Source organism: Emydura macquarii, unplaced genomic scaffold, assembly GCF_026122565.2.
Source record: "Emydura macquarii macquarii isolate MOO-44397 ecotype Brisbane River unplaced genomic scaffold, CSIRO-AGI_Emac_v2 contig_1597, whole genome shotgun sequence".
NCBI lineage: Eukaryota > Metazoa > Chordata > Testudines > Chelidae > Emydura > Emydura macquarii.
Window position 1 is genome coordinate 1,173,595 of NW_027131734.1, and position 23,194 is coordinate 1,196,788.

The 23,194-nt window shown below is 40.4% G+C and overlaps 1 protein-coding gene across 1 annotated transcript in view; it reads right to left on the reverse strand.

The window, feature by feature from the left end:
• Window positions 1-23,194, reverse strand: part of KIF26B (kinesin family member 26B) — a 405,278-nt gene that overhangs the window by 79,271 nt on the left and 302,813 nt on the right. Inside the window, exons 6-10 of the mRNA XM_067555243.1 lie at window positions 18,949-19,155; window positions 17,388-17,481; window positions 15,048-15,310; window positions 10,211-10,394; window positions 4,312-4,471 (exon numbers count right to left, since the gene is read on the reverse strand). Of these exons, the coding sequence (XP_067411344.1) occupies window positions 4,312-4,471; window positions 10,211-10,394; window positions 15,048-15,310; window positions 17,388-17,481; window positions 18,949-19,155 (908 nt within the window). The remainder of the gene's footprint in view (window positions 1-4,311; window positions 4,472-10,210; window positions 10,395-15,047; window positions 15,311-17,387; window positions 17,482-18,948; window positions 19,156-23,194) is intronic.

Here is a 23,194-nt window from a genome sequence, read left to right on the forward strand (position 1 = left end):
TTCCTGCCCATAATAATAATATTCCATCATCCAGACTTTGAGAGGCACTCACATACTGCTGCGATGTGGGCCACATACGCAGATTGATAAATATACAAGTCTGTGGCAATGCAAGGAATTCCCAGGTTTCTTGACTCACATCCACCTACCTACTGGACCATGCTGCCTTACTGGATAAGCATCAGTAGCTCAAAATACAGGATGCTTCCAGTAACACAAACAAATGTAAAAAGCATATTTACGACACAAGATTTATTAAATAAAATCAAATCAGCTGAGATTTCTGAGAAAGGAATTCATTTGTCCCTGCACTTTTCTAAACACAGTTTTCTTGTATTCTCAAATCATTAAAATGTATACAAATGATTATTTCCAACAAGGCATTACCATGAATTATCACCACTACTGGTTGCTTAGCAACCAGAGTCATTTTTTAACAGGGAGCTCTATAAACCAGTATCTGGAGTTTGTGCAAATGGGTATTCATTTGAGGATTTAAACACATACATCTTGAAATCAGAAGCAGATAACACAGCACTATTGTAAATGTGGACGCTTTAAAACAGTAACAATTACAGCACACATCTTAGTAAAACCTCCTTCCCATAGCACATTTAAGGCCTATAAAACATGATCAGTGCTGGAGTTTAGTTCCTTCCGTTTTTTGGGATGTGTGTGTGTGTGTGTGTGTGTGTGTAAATCTTTTATGCAACTATTTTACATTCAAGGAAAGGAAACAATTCTCTCCCACTCTTCTGAGGGAGATATTTATAATGTAAGAACAATGGGACACTGAAAGGCAACACATTTAAAGCTGAGAAAGGGAAATATTATCTTTCACCCCATTCATAATTAGCTGGAACTCATTGCCAAAGATATCATGGGGGCCAAGAGCTTAGTAAGATTTTTGAAAGGACTAGATATTTGTATGGATAATGAGAAAACCCAGAGTTACATTAAATTGGATACTATGGGATATAAAAGTCAGACTTCAGAGCACACATTGATCATTAACTACATATGGTTGTCTATTATGGATTCTCGCATCTTCCTCTGAAGTATCCAGAATTGGAGGCAGAATATCAGGTATCTGATCTGATCGGAGAATTCCTATCTTGGTATATTAATCTCCCTTAGTTTATGCTGTGGTTAATAACTGTCTGTGTTATTGTTTCCAATCTGTATTTCTTTGGCAAGAGAATTGGCTTCCAAAATTCCATAGCCTTATGGATATGAAGAAACGTATTTAGGCACTAGGAAATATTTTTCATGAAGATTGCAGACACAAGGCCATGTTTGTCCCTCGCATAAACATGCACGCTCCACTGAAGTCAATGTAGTTGAATTTGCTTATATGAGCTATAACCATTGTTTTTCACACTTCATTTTGCAGATACGGGGCTTGATGCAGCATTGAATGGAAGGTGAGGGCTCTCAGCACTTTACAGGGTGGATAACTGACTTGCTTCACTGACAGAAATGAAAATCATTTTTCATTATCTGATATAAGTTGTGTGGTGAGATGCGGCATAAGCATGCTATGAGATTTTACAGTATGTTGGGGTTTCCAAGAAGCCACATGGGGTATATTGTTAGACTACCAGATACATACCAATTGCTGTTTAATAACACAAATACTCAGAGGATGCTTTGTTGTCTGCTGTTTTATGGAAATTTGCTGAGTCCACATACAGCATCGCATTGTCACATAAGAAAATGTGTGTTAATTTTAAAGTACCATTTGCAAATAGTTAGTTCTCAAATATTTAGGCTCACAGCTTCACCTTAACAGTGAAATAATGTGACATCCTAAAAGAAAGGTAAAGCATCTAAGGAAAACAGGCTAGACTGGAGCATGCAGAGACAGACACAGCTCTAGATAAGGGGTGCTGTTGAGACACACTATTTGAACGGGGGGAGTGAGTGCACAAGTTACATCACCTTTTAAAACACTGCAATCTTGTCCCCATGGTGCACCATGGACCTGCCTTCTCTCCTCACCTTTCCACTCTGGGGCAATTGCACTCTTGGAAGTGCATGGAATCAGCAGCGTCTGCACTCCCCAGGCACAGGGATTCCAACTTCCCTCTCTGTTCAACGGGGTGTGCAAGGGGAGGAAGGGTTCTTACACTCTCCCACCTCCTCTGGCAGAGCTACAGGCAACATGGCCCAAAATATGTTAGCATGTTTTCTAATATGAAATTTAAAAGGCTCCTTGGAAAGTATTTTAAGGGTGCTGTGTCTGATTGATAGCCGGCAAACCATTTGTACGGCTTGTGCTTTTCTTTTATCAACAGATTCTGGAGGAGATGCTGAACAAGGAGCTTTAGCTGCTTTTCACTAGATAAGTACAAACATGAGCAATGCGCTGGCACCTCTGTGTCTACGTAAACCCTAAAGAAGTACAGTATAACAGCTGGGAATCACTGCAGCGAGAGATTGCCAGTGCAGCAAGTGGAAGACATTTTTGTTATTGCCTTTCTCCTAGTTATGCATTGCCAAGAAAGACAGCTGTTGTATTTGGTAACTATTTTATGTATGTTTAGTGTTAGCCTAGGGATCATCATTAACAAACACCCTTTCCCAGTTCTTCAGTCTGCCATCCTTTCAACCCACAAACATCGACAAGAAAGGTGATAGACTTTTCATAAACATATTTTAAGCTGCACTGTCAAGTATGACGTACAGGCCATTTTCACACCAGAGCTAGGCAAATGCTCCACAAGATGTTCTATGAATATTCATAGATATTTTTATATGAATTCATTTGGCCCTATGGAGTTTGACTGAGTTCTGTTAGCATGAATATTTGTGAAAAGCAGATTTTAAGTTCACACAGCCAAATAATCATGGAAAACAAATGTTAAATTAGCTTTCACAGCCGGAAATCTGATTACCAGAGTCATGATCATCCAATCCGGGAAAAGAAACAAAGACATTTGACATATGTGACCAGTCACAATTAAGCTTGAATTTTGAATTTCCAATACCAAGACAAAAAAATAAATAAAACGAGAATAACTATAATTCATGAATACATTTACAAAAAGAATTATCTGCTTGTGGACTCTGGACTGTAAGAAAGGTGAAATTCATGGAATAAATTATTTGTTATGAATAGCTCAGACAACTTTCCTGGATACCTTCTCCCCCCACTTCAATGCCTTCTTCATGAATGGCGACATGCATCTGGACTTCATAGTATATGATGTTGATTAGACGATTAGTCTTTGCTCATGATGCTAAGACCTGGAAGCTCTAGATGCTGCTCCTATGCTTTATGCTCTCTAGTAGTAAAGCTGTATGATGCACAAAGTCAGAATCATTTAGGATATGGATAGGGAGTCTATGTGACTGCAAACTAATGAATCCAAACTTGCTCTCAGACTTGCACAAATGACAAATGGTCTGATACAATGATGATGGGAAATGAGGACAAAACATATCCTCTTTTTGCACATTTTCTCTCCTTTCCCAGAAGGTTGCAACAGCACAAGCTGGTTGTCTGGCATAACAAATGGAATGTATCTTTTTTGCAAGCTGATAAGGTGACACTCAGATTCACATGAGACTAAAAAAATATCAAGAAACTTTTGAAATGCAGTAACTAAACCTTGCAAAATTGCTGAATTTTCAGTGTGATGTATGTGTTACTTCCTAAGAGAGGTTAAAATCCACTTTGGAAACAGGCAAACATGAGTTTCAGCTTGCAGTATCTTCCAAATGATTCTATAAGGGGAGCAAAATTTGTCCTTGTGGAACAAATGGCATTTGGTATTCTCAGATGCATTGAGATGCCACAAATCTTTGAACATCTATGGAGACTACAACCACTGCACTAATTTTCAGTCTACTGGGTCTCCATGTCAACATGGTTCTGTCCCTACTGGTTGTTATCTTTGAAACCTTCTTTAGGCAGAGGGAAGATTCACTCAGAGGGATCCACTCCAGGAAAAATATAATGGAAACAAAGTCAGAATTGTCTTATGAGTAGGGAATCCAAACTTGTGCAAGCACTATGTGTGGAGGAGATGGAGACACTCTGCCTTCATCATTGGAGGCATAAGATTCAGAACTGAAATTTCTCTGCTCAGTCTAGCTGGCAGATATCACAGAGCCACTGAACACTATACATACCCAATCCACATTTTGCCATTTACTTCAAAGGATTCTGGATCAGGCCCCTAGTTTTCGATCATTAATTTCTCCCTCATTCCTGAGCACTAACATTCAACCCCACAGCCAAAAGAAGCAGCTTACCACACAGAAAGGCACCGCCGTCCACTATGTCTAATATAGAATATCACTTACTTGTATGGGATATGTTTGCTGCCATTGACGAGTGCCAGGATGACATTGCCCAGTGCTGAGAGTGAAAGACAGAGTCCAGAGCCTCCTTCTCGATTTTTGCTGAGCACTTTCACACAGCTACCCAGGTCAATGAGATGTAAGCGACTTCGGCCACCGGACACTACCATAAACGGAGACAGGAGAGAAGGAGAGCAGTTAGCATTGTGCCTCTGATGAGTTGCTCTAAATTCAGTTCCTGGAAAGTGAGCTTCCACAGAAAGCAAAAGGCATTGCTTATTACGACCTACAGAGGGGAAAACAATTAGAAACCCCATCTAAGTAATGTGAGCAGTAACAAACGGTAGGAGTCCCGTTAACTCATTTCCACCACTCTCAGCTGTATACTGCTGTTCATTGCTGACCTGTTTAAAACCTGCCAGCATTAGCAGTTACTCACAACTCCTGCAGGCATCCCTCTGTAGGAATCACCCTTTTGCCATTTTTTTTTTTTTTTAGTGTGATTCCATTAATCCGTCCCTGCGTCATCCTCTATACTATTGGCTCTTTGATCGCCTTTGTCAGAAAGGGAGATCTGGCCACTGAACAAGAGAGGTTGCTTGATAGACAAAAGTTCTGATGCAGTTTCAATCTTTCCCTTACTTCACCATCCCCTTTAGAGTTCCTGGTGTCCAGAATCAATAGAAATCAAGAGAAATTCAGATAAACATAAAGATCAGCTGCTCATCATTCAGTAGCAAGTGGACTAGCAGAACATTCTGTGCTGAAATTTAAGAGAAGGAGAGAGAACCATGGGTAGATCCCTGCAACATTTTATTGCAAAATCTTATCATCTGGGTAAAAAAATACACAACATGACACAGAAAACTGTAGCATAGAGATTTCCTAAATATCAAAGAACTAAATGTGTTTTGATTAGACCAAATTTAGTTAAAGAACTAGCTGAAAAACAGCTCAGAGTTAGAGACCCACAACTTAAGTTTTGCAGTTTTGTACATCTAGAATACAGGATATTACTTTGCTATTACAGGGGAACAATGACATTGCAAAATGGCACTGGAATTACAGAATTGGGACATACCCTGTTGAGGTAAATGGAGAAATAATGAAGAAATATTGATCAGTTAAGATAAAGGCTCAGAAAACAGAGAAGAAATTAAAACTGACCAAGGAAAATGTTCCTTTTCATTGGTCTAATGATGAAACAACTGGAAATGTGGCACAGCTGGCTGATTGGATTTTTGGAAGACATATCACAAGGCTACCTTTGTAACTAGAAGAGAAATTCTAGGGCAAAATCCTGCTCCCTCCTCCATGACCACATGTACACGGAAACTAGAGCAGCTCCACTACAAAGGATTACCTCCATTACTCAAGAGGCCAAGTAGCTTGGGCAGTTTATACAGAAAAGAGCCAGGGTAAATGAAAACATAATTTATTAATCCTCTTTATCATGAGGAAAGGAATCAGACAAACCAAGTAATGCCAAACATCAAAAGTTACCTTTGATGGCTGCATAAGGATCTTAGCCCAAAATCACATTAGGCTCACTAGACAACTCAACACCAGAGCTTCCCTCCCTTTTGTCTACAATTTCTACTTTTTATCCTATTTCCTAGGCATTAAGGTCCCATTTGTTAAACTATTCCACCTGTGTCTAGGCTCATCTGGCTCTTCCAGTCATTAGATGCTGAAAACAGTCAACATTGGCTTTTAAATAAGAGTATACATTTTTGTCCTTCTCCTAGAAAACAATGCTGCAATAATTAACAAAATAATAAAGAAAACAAAAGAAGAATTTACTACCTTTCAAATTTTATTCATGTCACTTTCACTCAGGTATTTATATCACACAAACTAAGAAAATCCCGAACAGAAAAGAGTGCTGAAACTATCATGTTTATTTAATTAGCAAGTCAAAACAAAATTTGTTTTGAGGCTGACTGCACCACTCACTCAGTTTGGTATCTGAAAAGGAAGTTTTCCATTCTCCGTGCTTTTTACCACCAAAAATTCTGGAATCCAAAGTTAGGTGGCAGTTTTTGCTGTCAATGATATAAGATAAATACCATAAAATTTGACTGTCCATGGCCAAACTGACTCTGCAGTATTGACACTTTAAAAAAAAAATCTGTAACATCGCTGGCATAATTCCATGGACTTCAATGGCACTTCATCTGCTTGTGACATTAATATCTTCTGGCCCATCGTGAATCTGGGCTGTTGAAAGTATAGTATCAAAGTGTCATTCTTCTGAAACAACTATACTTCAATTCTTTGACTCATTAGAAGCTGCCTTTTTTTTTACCCTGTTGGTTGAATCAACGTCTCTACTATCTTGTCATTGTTTTCTAAAAACTGCTTCATTATGGCAAAGCAGGCTCTGATAAATCACTAGGAACCCTTTCCTCAGCATTTGGAAACCCCCAACCCTCCCCGACATCCTCCAGTCATCAACTAGATCTGACCTTACTGCATCTGAAGAAGAAAGCTAAGTCTCTCGAAAGCTTATGTCTACAAATATTAAATTTGTTAGTCTTTAAAGTGCCACAGAACTCTCGTTGTCTTTCCTAGATCTGACCTGTTTGGCTTATTAGGTTATTCAGTCAGGGTGGTATGGCTTGTAAGCAAAACATACCTACGGCTAAAGAAAATGCATCTCGCAATATAAATCTATGGATCATGTCTCTGTGTATGTGTATATAAAAGCACTGAGTATTAAATGACCCTAATGATCATGAACTCCAAACCAGTCATCTTCATTCCTAAAAATCATACAGACTGTGAGTGCTCAAACTTCCTTTCCACCACCGGGTGGTTAATTAATAAACCTTTACTTAATTGAGTATTGGCTGCTAATTCCACAGGGTTATTACTTAAACATGTGCAATCTCCACTTCCATTTGAAGCAACTCTATGACTCTAGCTCTTACATTTTAAATACAGAACAATATATTGAAATACACTGCATTCAAACTTCAGGCATAACAATGGCAATGATGTCCACTCTTTGGACATCTTAGATTGTAATCTACTTCCCATCACAAACAGTCTGTAGAGATACACAAGCTGAAATATTCATTGTCTATGCAGTTCTGTTTAGGCCCACAAGAACTATACACTAGAGCTGGTCGGGAACTTTTAGACAAAATTTTGTCATCAGAAAATGCCGATTTAACAAAACCAAAACTTTGCATAGGAAAGGGTCCAGTCTGATCATTTTTTCAAACCTACAATATTCTGAAAATGTTTTGAAATTGTCAAAACATTTTGTTTCAAACAAAAAATTATTTTTCTAGTTTGAAATGTCTCACTTCAAAATTTAAGCTAATTATAGTAATAAATGAATTAAATAAAAACAGTCAAAACTGAAACAAAATATTTCAAAGTTATTGAAACAAAACATTTCAATTGACCAGAATTGAATTTTTTTTTTATTTTTTTCCAAATTTTTGGTGGCTGATAATTTGAGATTGACTTTTCATCCTAATTTGGCAGGGAGACCTTTTTTTGATATCTTGGAATTTTTTGCAGCACAGGAAAAAATTTTCCCACTCTGCTCCACTAAACGTTTTGTAATGAAGCTGCTGGCTCCTTACTGGACATTGTGTTAGTGCCCAGTGCAACATCCAGCCAGCAGAGGGCTTCATAATCGCTTTCCTGTGCTGGATGGAATACTGCCAGAGGTTAAAGAGGACCTGAGTTGGAAGCTAGATATGAGCAAAGGCAGTAGGCTGAGGCAGCAGCCTGGGAGCTGGCTGAAGAGAGAAGTATGGGCAGTTTGGGAGCTGGGACTGAAGGGCAGAAAGCCAGACTGGGAGCAGCCTGTTGCCGGTAAAAGCTGTGTTAGTGGTGGCTGATGGATACCAAGCAACGGGCTGCAAAGGTGAGGATGGGTTGGGTGGATGGGTCAGAACAAGACAACAGGGGTCAGACGAAAAGGACTGGACTCTGGCCAGCAAGCTGTTGGCTCTAGGAGATGGGTGGCGTGGAGCGAGTATGCCTCACACTGGCCCTGAGCAGCCCCACCATCATTTCCTGTACTTTTCTGCCTCCAGGGGCTGGATTGGGAGCTGCTGGGTGTTGTGTTTATCATCTTTTGTTTGTAACTCAAGGCCACTACGCCAAGAGTAACTGCAATGTTTATTTCTGGCAGCCCAAGTATAGCAAGCCTGTATTCATCGTATGGCAAGTGTTTATGGGAACCCAGAGGGCCTAGTGCTGGGAATAGCTAAATGCTTGCCTCCGAGCATATGGTATGGCCAGCACACTGCCATGCTGGTGTGTCACAGCATTCACAGCGACTCCCTGCTCTGGGGACTGTTACAACGTGTGCAACAGACTCTCCCACAACAGTTTTGAAGCATCTTTGTCATCTTGGTACTTGGCTTTCCCTATGCTCAACAGACAGGAATGCCTTTGTAAAAGCTCTTAGAACCCCACTTAAGTGCTAAATCCTGGAGTGAAAGGAGAACGGTTTTGCAATTTATAAAGGAAAAAAAAGCAAGTCTGGGTTCAGAAGTCCTTAGTTCCACTGAATTCAATGGGAATTTTGCCCAAGTACTGAATGGGAATTATTGCTTTTATTTATCATTAGACTAGTGCCACCAAACAAGAGAATGTCCCTCATGGTGCAAGGCACTATAGAAACACATAGTAAGAGACAGTCCTTGCGACAAAGAATTCACAATCTAAATATTATTTGTTTTACAGTAGCGCCTAGAAGCTCTGAGATTTCTGACCCATTGTGCTAGGCACTGTAGAAACATATAGGAAGAAACAGTCCTTGCCCTACAGAGTTTATCAGTCTAAATGGACACGACAGACAAAGAAGTATTATTATCCCCAATTTATAAATAGGAAACTGAGGCAAAAAAAGAGACTAAGGCCCAGATCCCTAAAGATGCCTAATTTCCACTGCAATCCTGGTGCCTAAATACCTTTGAGGATGTGGGCCTACGTTAAGTTCCCAAGGTCACAGCAGTCTATGGCAAAGCCAGGAATCAAATCTAAATATTCAGTGTCCCAGTTCAGTGAAATTGAAAAAGGAAAGTGTGTGTAGGTTGCCAGCCCCCAGACTGAATGACCTTAGTGCCCCCAGACTGAATGAATTTACCTGCAGACCCGGTACAGAACAGAATTGACAATTCTACCTTCCACGCACTCTCCCCTCCTTCAGCCATGAATCAGAAGGGCTATCCCCTAACGATGAGAAGAACCTTCAGTCTCCAGTCTTTTGATCCTTATCCTCTGTGCTGAGGCGTTCAGCCAGGGTGATAATTAAAGATAAGATTCTGTCACGGAGGTCACAGGTTATGTGACTTTCCAGGACTTCTTCCAGGGCAGGGCTGGAGCAGTTGTCAGCCCTGGGGCTGCCAGCACAGCGGCTGCTGGAACAGCTGACCGGCAGCCTTCCCCGGGGCCACTGGAGCAGCAGCTGGGGTGGGGTCAGCTGCAAGCCCTGGCAGTGCTCTGTCATTCCCCCTCCCCTAGGGTACTGTTAGTTAAAGTTAGGGATGGGTCACAGGCTTCCGTGAATTTTTGTTTAGTGCCTGTGATCTGTCCCTGCCTTTTACTAACAATACCTGTGACAGAATCTTAACCTTAGTGATAATTAAGGCCAAGTTTGATGGTGTTTTTCGATTAGATGTATAGACCTGTCCACTAAGTCACACCACAACGGCAAGTGAACAGCCAACAGATAGCAACAACTCCTCATAACTTATGACTTGGGCTGTGTGTATAAGGCCAAACACTCTGCTGGCATAAATTGGCACAGCTTCACTTTCCATGGAGCAATGCTGATTTATACCAGTAGACAATTTGGCCCATAGTCTTTTTAAGGATACCAGTTGTTTTCAATGCATGGTGCGAGGAAATAGAAGGAACGGGAATGACTTACTTCCACCTTTGCCGCTCTTTTCCATTCGGTATTGGTAGATGTGCAGAGTGAAGAGCATGTGAGAGTTCCTATGATCCTCCTCATCACAGTCTCGCTGGCTGCTTCGGCGGGAGGCAATAGCTGCGTCGAGGAAGAAGGCAGCCTTCTCCGCAGTGGGGGCACGGAGCTCACTCTGGTTTTGAAGCTGCAAGGCAACCCAGGGGAAAGCAAATCAAACAGCCCTGTGGGGTTTCAGCATCAGCAGGTATCATTCTTGGTGTCCTGAAATCTAAGCACAGCCAAAACAGACTGGCAAGATACTAGGGACACAGGATGTGATACTGGATCAGACCCGTGGTTCTGTCACTGAGTGGGGCCAGTACCAGATGCTTCAGAAGATAAACTGCCATACCATGGCTTCTGTCTGAGAAGATGTGGCTGTGCCTACTTGCTGTAACTTTGGCTGCATGAAAATCTAAGAAATAAAAATACTCCTTAGGGGTTGGAAGGATACGTGTAAAAGTTGATGCGTTGCAATACTTTCCTACACCATAAACCATACATTAGATCACATTACCTTGGACTTGCAGTTGGTTTTTAACCATCAGCATTTGCAGTTCACTGCCATTCAGTTTCAGCTATGTCAGTTAACAGGCATTACTGCAGTGTTTGCTCTGCTAAAGTGGGATTACCACGTTATCCTCTTTTGAGATTTAACAGAGAAATAAACCACTGTAGCAGAGATATAAATTCATGTGTCTTTTTTACACACATTATACATGTGCAAGTCCTCATTCTTGCTTTTCTCACTCTCTGCACTCAGGCCCCAAAAATGTACACGAGGAGGCTTTGCATTGGCTGTAGTCAGTGTAAAAAAAAAAAAACAACCCAAAACCCTTTGTCACATAGATGGAAGCAGGGATCATTAATGGGCATAAGGCTCTTCTATGTATTCAGTTTCTTTTTCAGTTTGTGGCAGTGCTATTTTTGCATCTCCATAGATATGGCAATTAGGCTTGCTATTATCAGTGATGGAATCACAGTGGGGAGAAGTTAGAACTAATGAGTGGATTCATCCATGTACTCATGTTACACCTGATGAAGGGACCAAGCGAAGGAGGGCTGGGCCATCCCTATGCAGGGTCTGCCAGGGTTGCCCTGACTTGTGCTTCCCACTGCAATAGCACCTAAAGGCTTTGCAACAGTAGGGAACAACTGGCTCAGGCTCTCAATATGTCAGGGGGAATTCTGGGAGGCACTGCCCTTTAGAGAGGCACAGTATCTCTCTGAGCTCACCAGAATTCTCCTTTATTTGCACCTGGCCAGCTCTGCAGACTGGGGCAGATGGTTGGGGATAGGGCTATGGTTTGTGTCCCAGGGACTGTGAGGAGGGAGCAGTCCCTGCAACCTGGGAAGCAAACGTCTGTAGATTGTACTCAGCCCTTTTTGGGCGGGTAAAGGAAGAGTATAAAGGAGAGGAAGCACCCTGTGTCTTCCCCCCAAGCTTGGTCAAAGACAATCCATTAGATGAAGCAGCACATAGAATCACAGAAGATTAGAGTTGGAAGGGACCTCAGGAGGTCATCTAGACCAACCCCCTGCTCAAAGAAGGACTAACCTCATGTCAATGTACAATCGCATTTGCTGGACCTCAGTCACAGTCTCCAGTGTTGGGAACATAAACTGCTTTTACCACTCCAAAATGATAGCCAGCATGAAGTCAGATATTGTTAACCCTTGATAATGTGAGAAATGTGCGTGTGCTTAATGTCATCTAACATTAGTTTGGAGACGTGACATGATTATGAAATATGACATTCATAGCTTCATAGATTCAAAGGCCAGAAGGGCCCATTGTGACCATCTAGTCTGACCTTCTGTACAACAGACCATAGAACTTCCCCAAAATAATTCCTTGAGCATATCTTTTTGAAATACATTGAATCTTGATTTTAAAATAGTCAGTGATGGAGAATCAACCATGACCCTTGTTAATGGTTAATTACCCTCACTATCAAAAATGTACACCTTATTTCCAGTCTGAATTTCCAGCCATTGGATCATATTATACCTTTCTCTGCTAGGTTGAAGAGTCCATTATTAAATATCTACTGCTCATATAGGTATTTATAGACTGTAATCAAGTCACCCCTTAATCGTCTCTTTGCTAAACTAAATAGATTGAGCTCTTTGAGTCTATCACTATAAGACATGTTTTCTCATCCTTTAATCATTTTCGTGGCTCTTGTCACCAATTAATTGACATCCTTCTTGAATGGTGGGCCACAGAATTGGACACAGTATTCCAGTAGCGGTCACACCAGTGCCAAATATAGAGTTAAAATAATCACTCTACTCCTACTCGTGATTCCCTGCATATCCATCCAAGAATTGCATTAGTGCTTTTCCTAACAGTGTCGCATTGGGAGTTCATGTTCAACTGATTATCCACCATGACCCAAAAAATCTTTTTCAGAGTCACTGCTTCCTAGGATAGAGTCCCCCATGTTTCTAGATGTATACATTTACATTTAGCCATATTAAAACACATAGTGTTTGCTTGCGCCCAGCTTATCAAATGATCCAGATTGCTCTGTATCAGTGACCTCCTCTTCCTCATTATTTACCACTCCCCCAATTTTTGTGTCATCTAAAGACTTTATCAGTGATGATTTTATGTTTTCTTCTTATGTTTTCTTTTCATTGGGCCAAGAACCAATCCCTACAGGACCCCACTGGAAACACACCCACTAGTTGATGATTCCCTGTTTACAGTTACATTTTGAGACCTATCAGGTAACCAGTTTTTATTCCATGCTATGTTAACTTTTTAATAATTGTACATACATTGATAATGGCATCGATAATACACAGAGCTGGTCCACATACTACAGGGGAGGCTTGTTTATCTGAGAGTTTGAAATACACTGATAAGTTTCCTTTTGTAGCCTTTACTATGAGTGCAGCCCAGGAGCAAGTTCTCCTTCTAAAAGAGAGAGAACCCAAAAAAGGGTGATCTAACTAAGTCCCACTCGGGAAAAAAAGGGGGGGGGACTTGCGGCGGTGGTGGGGTTACATGGGGGGAACAATGCCCTCCGCCGAAACCCTGCCGCTGTTTGCCCCTTTTCAGCGGCAGGGTTTCGCGGGGGTGGGGGAGACTTTCAGCGGCGCTGGGGTTTCGTGGTGGCGGCGGTGGGGGGGGGACTTTCGGCGGCGGATTTGGCGGCGTGGTACAGCTCGCGTACCACCCAGCCTTCTTCGAAGTACCACCGGTGGTGCGCGGACCACCGGGTGAGAACCGCTGTACTAAAGCATATTTTTTAAGCTGATGCGGAGGACAGTTTGTGATAGATATATACTAAAATAACCTCACCTTTTAAGCAACAAGAAAATGCTCAAAACCATACACATGAAAAAGTCTGATCAAGAATAATGAGACATACAGGGATAATGTTGCTGTTTTTGTACATACATTAATATAACACTTTATCCTTGACAGCACTTTTCATCTGAGTATATCAAGCCTTAATTCAGTTGTGTGGTAAGCAGCTATAAAACTGCGATGCCCTTGTTTTCTACATACTGCACTTTGATAGTGGGGGTTATACTGTATATTGTCCTGTGGCCCTGCTTCCACCATCCCACTCTCTAGAGTGACTGGGGTGCTGAGGCTGCTAGGAGAAAGTAGCTGCTATGGTGCGTAGGACTCAGGGACTGTAATTGTGCTGTCTCTGAGGATTTCCCCCCAATTTGTGCGCTCACACAGGGACAAGGCCTGTTGTTCTGTATATAATAAAAGAAAGAGTGCACATTTTTTGTAGCAACTAAGTAAAAATAAAAAAGCCATAAGATTGCTGAGACTTTCTAGTGGTTGCCCAGGAAGTTATATGAGCTAGTTAGGTTCTGACTCTCCAAGCCTGAACAGAGTTGGAGTTATTCTTGGCTTGCCCAAATCCAGCATTTATTTCTTGGCAACAATTAATAAGTATCTATTAATACTTCCTAGAACATTGCTAATGCTAGTGCTATAAATGATGTAGTTTACAGAGAGATAAACAGCCATATAAATGGCCTCCAGCTATTTGTGCAATACTGTAAATATTTTAGCTTTTATTTTACAAAAGAGATATCACAGTTCTTCTCTTTTTTGTTTTTGTTTTAGGGGGTAAGGTAAGGAGGTGAATTTTGTTTGCTTTGAATATTTTTAAATTTTACTGTAAACACCAACCACTGTTCAGCATCAGTTATATTGGAGGTACAAATATTGAGGCCAGGAAAGCAGATGGTCCCGCAGCTGCAGGTCGTAAAGTTCTTGTGTGTTTCAAAGTAAACACATTCAAGTCTGCAAAGTTTATGATTCAAGTAGTTCTTGAATTTGAACCATCTCAGTAGTTCAGAAAAATATCACAAGGCGTGGCAGAATTGGGTTTTTTAATTTTTTAATATAATTTTGATGAATAATATTAAGGTTTATTATTAAACATTTTAAATTTTTATCAACTTAAATGTTCACAGTTGCAGGAAATGATGGAAGAGGATCAGACAAGAACTTTTAATGACAGTAGGTGTTGAGAATAAAAAAGTTAAAGCTTTATAACAAGCACTGTCAACATCACATGTCAAAAGATACAAGTAAATATCCTTAAACCAAACTGGAATAAGTTCTCAAAAAAGCCTTTTTCTTACTTGGCCTATTTGGAAATTTCAGTTATCATTGATGGAAATATTTTTTATTGCTTTGTGTGTGTATGGAGCAATCAATGTTTACCAGCATTTACCGATGAAAATCTAATCTGTGCAAGCCTAAATATAACATCGCTAGAGATTAGCTTCCATTTAAAATAAACCTTAAACATACCTGCATGCCACAGATTGGGTCCTCACAAAGGTAGACACCTGGGGACTGGCCATCCTGCAGGCTGCCTGTAGCTACTTCTGACAGTAAATCCCTCAGATTTTCTTCTTTCCCCCACACTTCCACTGCGGAGATCCGGACTGAGAAGCGGGCCCCCGTCTTCTCTTTCCGTTCATTAATCAGTTTGAAGAGCCAGGAGATGGCACAGGGGATTATGCCAAGGTCCTGCATGGAATCATCTTTTCCAATCATGGTGTATGACTTTCCTGTCAGTCAGGAGGGAGGGAAGAAAAGAAAATTAAATTAAATTATACTCAGTGGATCCAGAGCCTTCTGTCAAATGACATTATCCCGCACAGGCTCAGGAAAACCATTTTCTTTACTAAAGACAGAAAGACAGACAGAAAGTATTTAAAACTCGTAGGTTAGATCTGGAGCTGTGATCCATTTCTCTGCAGCACTCTACCACCATAAAGGGGCTGAAAAGCAGCCAGATCTCCCTAGATGAAGACTCCCCTAACATTCAAGGAATCCTTAGCTGCGGTATAGCTGGCTCCTACTCCACCACTCTGCAACCACAAGTGTAGAGGACATGTCGGATGGGATGGAGGGCGGCTGGGTGCCATATGCTCCAGCAATCCCTGTTTTGGAGATGGTCTCTTGGGAAGGTGTTACTAGCCAGCATACTTTAGAGCAGCCCCTAGATTGTTCTATAGGACGCTGAGGTTGGAAATGACATAGAACTGGCCTCCGGATCAGAGAGCTGCAGCTGGCTCCTTTTTGGATCCCCCTCCTAGCTACACCCAGCAGGAGCTAGGCATATTGGATAATCTGGTGCAGAGGTGGGCCCATGATATGCAGTTCTGATCCAGATCAAAACTTTCCCAAAGCTTGGTGTTTGGAGCCAGGATTTTCATGCAGGCCAGTCTCTGTTTAAAACATCTATTAATTAAAAGCATGCACATAGTATTATCTTACTCTGTTTTAGGTATTACTTCATATATGGCACATAGGCAAGTTTTCATAATCTTCCTCATTTATAGCTCTTTACATAGCTGTCAAACAAACTATATCAATATGCATACATTTTAGACAATTTCTCATGGATTTTTTTTTACCTTATTTCATTTAATGAATTATGGACATAAGTGGAATCAAATGGTAAGAAGATTATTGCAGCAAGATAATTTTAGACTTTACAACTCTTTGTGAAACTGTCTTTGTGCATCTGCAGGGGAGCATGGAATTTACACCTAGCTTTGCCACTGACGCACTGGCCTTAAGCAAGTCATGAAGGCCTGACACTTCAAGTTTTCATCAATTCTGGGTGCCTCCATTTTGGATGCAACCTGGGACAACTAAGGCCTGAGAGCGTACTGCACATCTTCATTGCCTGAAGAATGGAAGTTTCCTTGAAGTTTTCTTTTATTTTTTGTGTGGTAGAACTACATGGGATCATTTTTCAGGCAGTAATAAAGGTGGTACAGATGTTGCCATTAAAGAGTCAGCATTTCCCAACAAATACCTCTAGATATGGATGAACAGTACATAAAATGATGTTAGAATTTTAGCGTCTTCTAAAAGAATCTTGTTTTGATTACACTAACTCCCTATTTTGTTACTTTTTTGCCAGCGTTCAAAGTTTCGATTGCACAAATGTTTGCAGAAGCAAATTTTTGGCCAGTCATGGAGATTCAATTAACAATGAAATAAAATTTGTTTCAGGCAGAAGAGGAAGTGGTTGAAAATGGGTAGTTCATCCATCAAGGAACGGAAAAAAATATCATGCGACTTAGGCACCCTCTTACAATGCTTAAATATTAAATCATAAATATTGAATACTTGATGGAATATGGACAGTTTGTAAGCAGCCCATATGAATTGAAATATTTGCACAAACCTACACTACATAATTTCTAATGCTGAACATATTCATAGAAGTTGTAGATTACTATGGGATAATTCATTAATCGCCAATTATTATTATTGTTACTTGCACTGCTGTACTTCAACTTCCACTGAGCTTAAGGACAACAAGCAGGACTCAGAACTCCAATGTACAAAGTAATTAACAAACATACATAAAGGCAACCCTTGCTACTGAGATCTCACAATCTAGGACTTAGACAACATGCAACAACTGAATAAATGGATAAATGAGAAAGGAGGACAAGATATGGAAAAGACAAGTGCATGAATAGGGTGTTCCAATTTCATATACATAATAGTGCACTGAATGCAGGAGGTTTGGAAGCTGTTCATTTCCTTAACCTAAAATAAAAGTAATTTTAGACTTAAAGTAGACCCTTTGCTGTTTGAGTAAGGAAATGTAACAATACCAACCCAGCTTGGCATGGCCAAAGCAGAACACGCAGCCATCTGCCCCATTCACCACTGACTGGATCACCTCAGCTACAGTCCCAGCACACACTTCAGCCTGTCATAGGTAGAATGGGATTAACAAAGATATTTAATAATACAAAAAATTAACAGAACACTGCCAATATTAACGGTTGTGACAGCATCAAAATATCATTGCTGATCTCCAGTAGTATGGCGTTGTCTCTAACGGCCCAATCTTGCACGCCTTACTCATGTGAGTTGCCTCAGTGAAATTAATGAGACTACTCACATGAGTAAGGTGATTAGGACTTGGCTCCGAGTCAATTAAATTCCCTTTGTAGAAGTCCTAGTCCATTTGCTTCAGCATGAGGTGCAGAAACTTCATTATCCTTTGTAAAAGTTCTGTGTGTTGAGAAATGGCAGATGGCTCTTTTATTCTAAACAGGCTTTGCATCTGCTAAGCAGAGGTGAGTAAAATGCTCAAAATGGAAGAGGAGAAGCTCATTATTTGGTAAAGCTGGATGCAAAATAGGATTAATTTTTGGCAATTTTTTTTTAACCTTTTCATGTTAAAAAATATTATTTCCCAAGCAGCTCTGTTTAGCAAATTATGGCTAGAATCTTGGATGCAGTGAAAATGCTACAATTCTGCTGCCAGGTGGGCTGGAGAGTTTGTGCGAGGGGGATGGGGTGGTGTGGGGAGTCTATGAAGGGGGTGTAACACCCTTTTGTCTTCACTAAGAAATATTTCCTAAAATTTCCCACCTTTGCCTCGAATCTCCACAGCTGTATGTTAGCAATGGTAGCAACCCTAAAGATGCTGTTAGCCAGCAGCGTTTTAAGCACCTTATCATATAGATTCACTCTGAGCAGGCTTAGACAACACAGGCAGACACCCCAACCCCTGTCTAAGCTATTCTATTCCATTTCACATACTTTGCCCATCAGGTGTAGCTGAGCCAGTAATAGTAACCTTTAGAAATGTTAGGGAAAATTTCCTACTGTAGATAAGACCTCGGTGTTTGCTTCTCCATTGGTCCAGTTTACAAACATTTGTTACTCGGTTGTTTTCTAATAAGTAAATATTACCACTAATTATTTATAGACTTGGGCTACAGCCTGTGTCATCTTATAGTGAACTATATGGCAAACCCCCACACATAAATATTCCTCAGCTTCTTAATGAATGGAGGATAGAATGTAGGATTATCTATCTTCACATTGTTGAATTGTAACACTGATATGATCCACATAAGCACTAACCAAAAATAGTTGGAAGGGTACCATCAAAAACTTCTATCTGGTGTTTGTTCGCAGGCTGGACAGCATTTTATATCACTAGTATGATTTATCACACATGTAATGCAAAGATTAAAATGAAGTTGATCCTCACATAATAGAGATTTGATTGTCACAATATTGCTGGCATCTATGGATAATCCCTGGTCTAACTCCAGTGAAATCTCTGGAACTACAACAGGGATGAATTTGCCTCTTGGGCACACTAATGCTACCTGGAAAGAAGCTAGATCCTTGTTAGTCCAAGTCATTTGTTGCCTACCTGAGATGCATCTTGGGGGAAAACTGCATCAAAAGCAAACATCTTGGGGGGAACCTGATTGCCCCTTTTCTGGAAGACGTTCTGGCCTCCACAGGACAAGGGATCATACAGAGTGATTTGCTTCTTACGGGGATCAACCTTTAAGAAGGAACTGGACTCAGAGGTGTCCCTGGCAAGGGTGGAACAAATGCGCACCATGACTTTCACCTGTGAACACACACACAGAAAGGAAACCACATTTAATTACTAGAATTTAGGAATTTTTAAAATGGACTTTCAAATGAGGTTTAACCAAAAAATCTTTGCTTTACTCAAGACAGTGGATCCCCTGAGGTCAATGGAGATACAAAAGTGTGTAAGGGGAATCTGGATTTGGCCTAAAGTGCACAGTGAATAAGGCCAAGAGCCCATTCTCTCTCCTTAATGGCCAACTTGTGTATTTAATAATTAACAGGTACATCAATGTATTTTAATGTCTGTTTTACTCTAGTAAAAAGGTATTACATCACCTTCATTTTGAGATTAACATAAATAGAAAATTTACTGTGTCCTAGTAGTTCAATTAAGCAAACCAAAAGGTAATCTAGGCTGCCAAACCATCAAGGCTGATGCTGTTTCCGTGAGGGAGACTGATCAATAAAGCAAGCACATAATAGCTACATCTGTAATTCACACCTTTTAATTTCTAATCCAAATGAAGAGATGAAATGCCCAGTTCGTAGTGTCATCAAAGAGTTGTGAAAGAGCCTAGTTTTAATGGTCAGCTTTTGAAATGATCTCCCAGGGACTGGAATGTAATAAGCATTAAAGGATGTGTTAAAACACGTTAGCTCACAACCCATTAGATGAGTACATAATAAGGTGTTATTTCTAGGACTAAGATACATCTCTGTGGGATGTAATGAGGTTATACAATATCCTTAACCAAACTTGTAAGCAATTTAGATATAAGCAAAACCAATTTAGATATAAGCAAAATTCAATACAGCTTTGGTCCCTTCTGTAATTTTACTACTATTTGGCACGTGACTTTTCGAACTTTGTAGGATACATTCCCCATCTTTGTCAACTCTCGTGTATTTCCTTTCAAGTCACAGCTGCATTGTTTTGTCCGGAAGCACACTGACTTCTAGACGACAACCAGACAGAACTTATGGTTAACAGCTTCTTAAATACGTCAATTGTATCAAACACACAAGTTTGGGCAAGTGGCAGTGCATTAAACAGTGTCCCCATCACAGTGTGAAAGCATAACAACCATTAAAACTATGGAAGTGGCATGTGTGCATCAAGAAGACTACTTCTCAAAGTTTGAAGCAAATATGGTTTCTTTCTATCTGCAATGAAAACGGAGCAAACTCGTGCACATACCACCTGAATGTAGCCTGTGTGCCCAAATGGGGAATGGACCCAATGCCAATGCTCCTCTCCCCCTTTGGGATGGCAGTCCTTGTGGGTTGGGATCCCCCTTCATGGTGGCACTAGCCCTCCAAACTGAGATGAGAGTAAATCAGAAGCTTGGTGAGTTCAAACTCACTGGGACAAATTCATCCTTGCTATAACCCCACTGAACGGAATTACACGAGGCATCAATGTGGTCCATTCAGTATTTTGTGGGCATCCATGCCTTAAAAAAAAGACGATTTGGCCCTAAATCTTTTATCCTAAGAAAACAATTTTATCATTAGACAGGGAGTCTGGTTAAGACTCTGTACACAAGCTCTCTGTTCGGTCTGTCTTGCACTACCAATTAAGGTAAAGCAGAGAAACTATGCTGGAGTGTGGAAGGTTCTGTTCATATTTATTCAACCTCACTATTTGTGTAACCTTTCTCCCCAATCCCTAATTTATGGTGGTGGTGGGGGGGGGGGGTTGTTACACCTCCCCACTTTCCATAGTATGTTAAAGGCATTTTCTTCAGCTCTGCTGAATGTGGGTGCAGCTACCATTGAAGAAAGTGAGGGTTACACTCACTAGAGCTAAGGCTGAATTTGGCTTAATATCATTAATTTATTGCAGGTGTAATTCTCCAGGCACTTCAGGAAAGATCACTAGCCAAGTCAATGGGGAAGGGAGGGAGTGCAACGAGACCCTAGCAGGACAAGAAAACAAAGAGCAAACATAAACCTTTAACTGTTTTCCTGCTTTCGTCTTGCTCTCTGTTTGCTTTCTCTACAGGGTCCTGCATTTTTAACAGACGCCAACATGTAGAGCTTTAGACTGATCTGCTGGAAATCAAACTAAATATAACACTTTAAATAAAAACAAACTGCCTGATATGCTTTTAAAATTATTTTTTCTCTGTGCACATGTGGTGTATTTGAATGCTATGAACCATTATCCTGCAAACTCCTGATCACTGCATGAATGGAGCAGAACTGACTGAATACAACCCAGAACAGATTCTAATCTCAGTTACATTGGTTTTACATCAGTGTAATTTCCTTAGTTGTAGTTGAGTTACTCCTGATTTACACCTGTATAAGTGAAATCAGAATTGGGCTCATTTCTTTTCATTGCTGAATTAACACAACTGACTGTTCTAACCTCCAACAGAGGTTTCTGCTTTTAGGATGGCAGAGGTTTCAGGAGTCAGGTTGCTCTCTCGCTAAAGAGAAAGGCCCATGTAGCTGAAATTATAAAATTTGCTATCATTAGTGGCAAATATGCTGAATAAACCCCATCATGAGTTCATCAGGGAGATCCCCAGAGAAGAGATGTCTAATAAACAATATAAATTATTTGCCTACTTGTCTTCCTTGTCTTCTGGTATATGTGGGCTTTTCTTTGTACCTGTGAGGTGAGAGGATGACATTATATCTCCAGAGCGTTGGACTTTCACTTGCTTTGAAGAAGAGACTGAGAATCTTCTATTGGTCAAAATGAAGAATTATTATGTTGACCAAAGCATTCTGGATTGTAACCTCAGTTAAGAGAGATACTCATGACAGTATAATGACCTTATGCAAATCACTGTACTGCCTTGTGCCATAGTCAACTTAGTAGATGCCCACTATAAACCAGATGCAAGGACTTCCTGATCTGATCTCATTTACATGACTGAAGATCAGGAACAACTCCACTAATGTCAACTAGACTTACTCCAGGGTGAAACTGCTATAAGAGCTAATTAGACCCCAAATGTATTAGCTGACTTTTCTTGTACGATGAAATGGCAAAAGGGAGCTGTTAAAATTTTTTCTAAGATTATGAATACGTGGATCAACTTCACGTCATTATTTTCCATATGAATTTAAACAGTTTTTTTCCAAATATTAATCACAGTATGGATAGGTAACATTTATACTAGTGTCTAAAAACAAATATTCCTTTAATTATTAAACATGGAAGCTGTCCCTTCGATCATTAATCTACAATGTTGTCACTTAGAACGTGTGGCTTTTAGCAGATATTTTAAGGGGACACTGCAGTCTCAGTCACCAAGTTGGAATGACTCTATTTTACCAACTTCTTTTAAAACACAGTCTTCTCTGAAATAAGAATAGAAGAACATAGGCAGGTTTTTACTAGACACTAATGCATTATGAGGCAAATCTAGACCTGGAAACAGAGATGCAACTCTCTTGGAAATCTCTGTCATGGGACAAAATGAGTGTGAACAAAAACAGTGCTGCAAATTACACACTGAGTGTATAATTGAGGTGAAAAGCGAGTGTGAGTAGTAACAAAGGGTTACCACTGATTTAGCATTTTGAAGGAGCCTGATTCTCCTCTCAATTACACCAGTTTCATTCCAGTGTAACTCCCTTGACTTCAACTGAGTTCCTCCTGCTTTACACCAAGTGAATTGGAAGGAGAATCAAGCCCTACGTGTGCAAAATAAATACAATTTACAGTCTAAGAGAGCTGCCATTGGATATAGTAGAAGAAGGAACAAACAGAAAAGGTATAAGATATGACAGAAGTGGCCAGCAAAATGGGATATTGTTATTTAGAACCACACCTATACTCCTGGTACTATATGCTAAGCACAGTAAACATATTTCATCATATCCAGATCAGACGGATAGTCATATTCAAAACAAATGGTTTGTGATTAAGACCTAAATGAATGAGAGCCAGGAGATATGGGCTCCATCTCTGGATTTTCCAAAGATATGCAGTGTGACCGTGGACAAGCGCCCCTGGATCTCTCTCTGCTTCATTTTCCCTATCTGTAAAATGGGTAAAATTATTACCTACCTTACAGACAAGTTGTATGGCTACATTCAATCATATTGGTAGA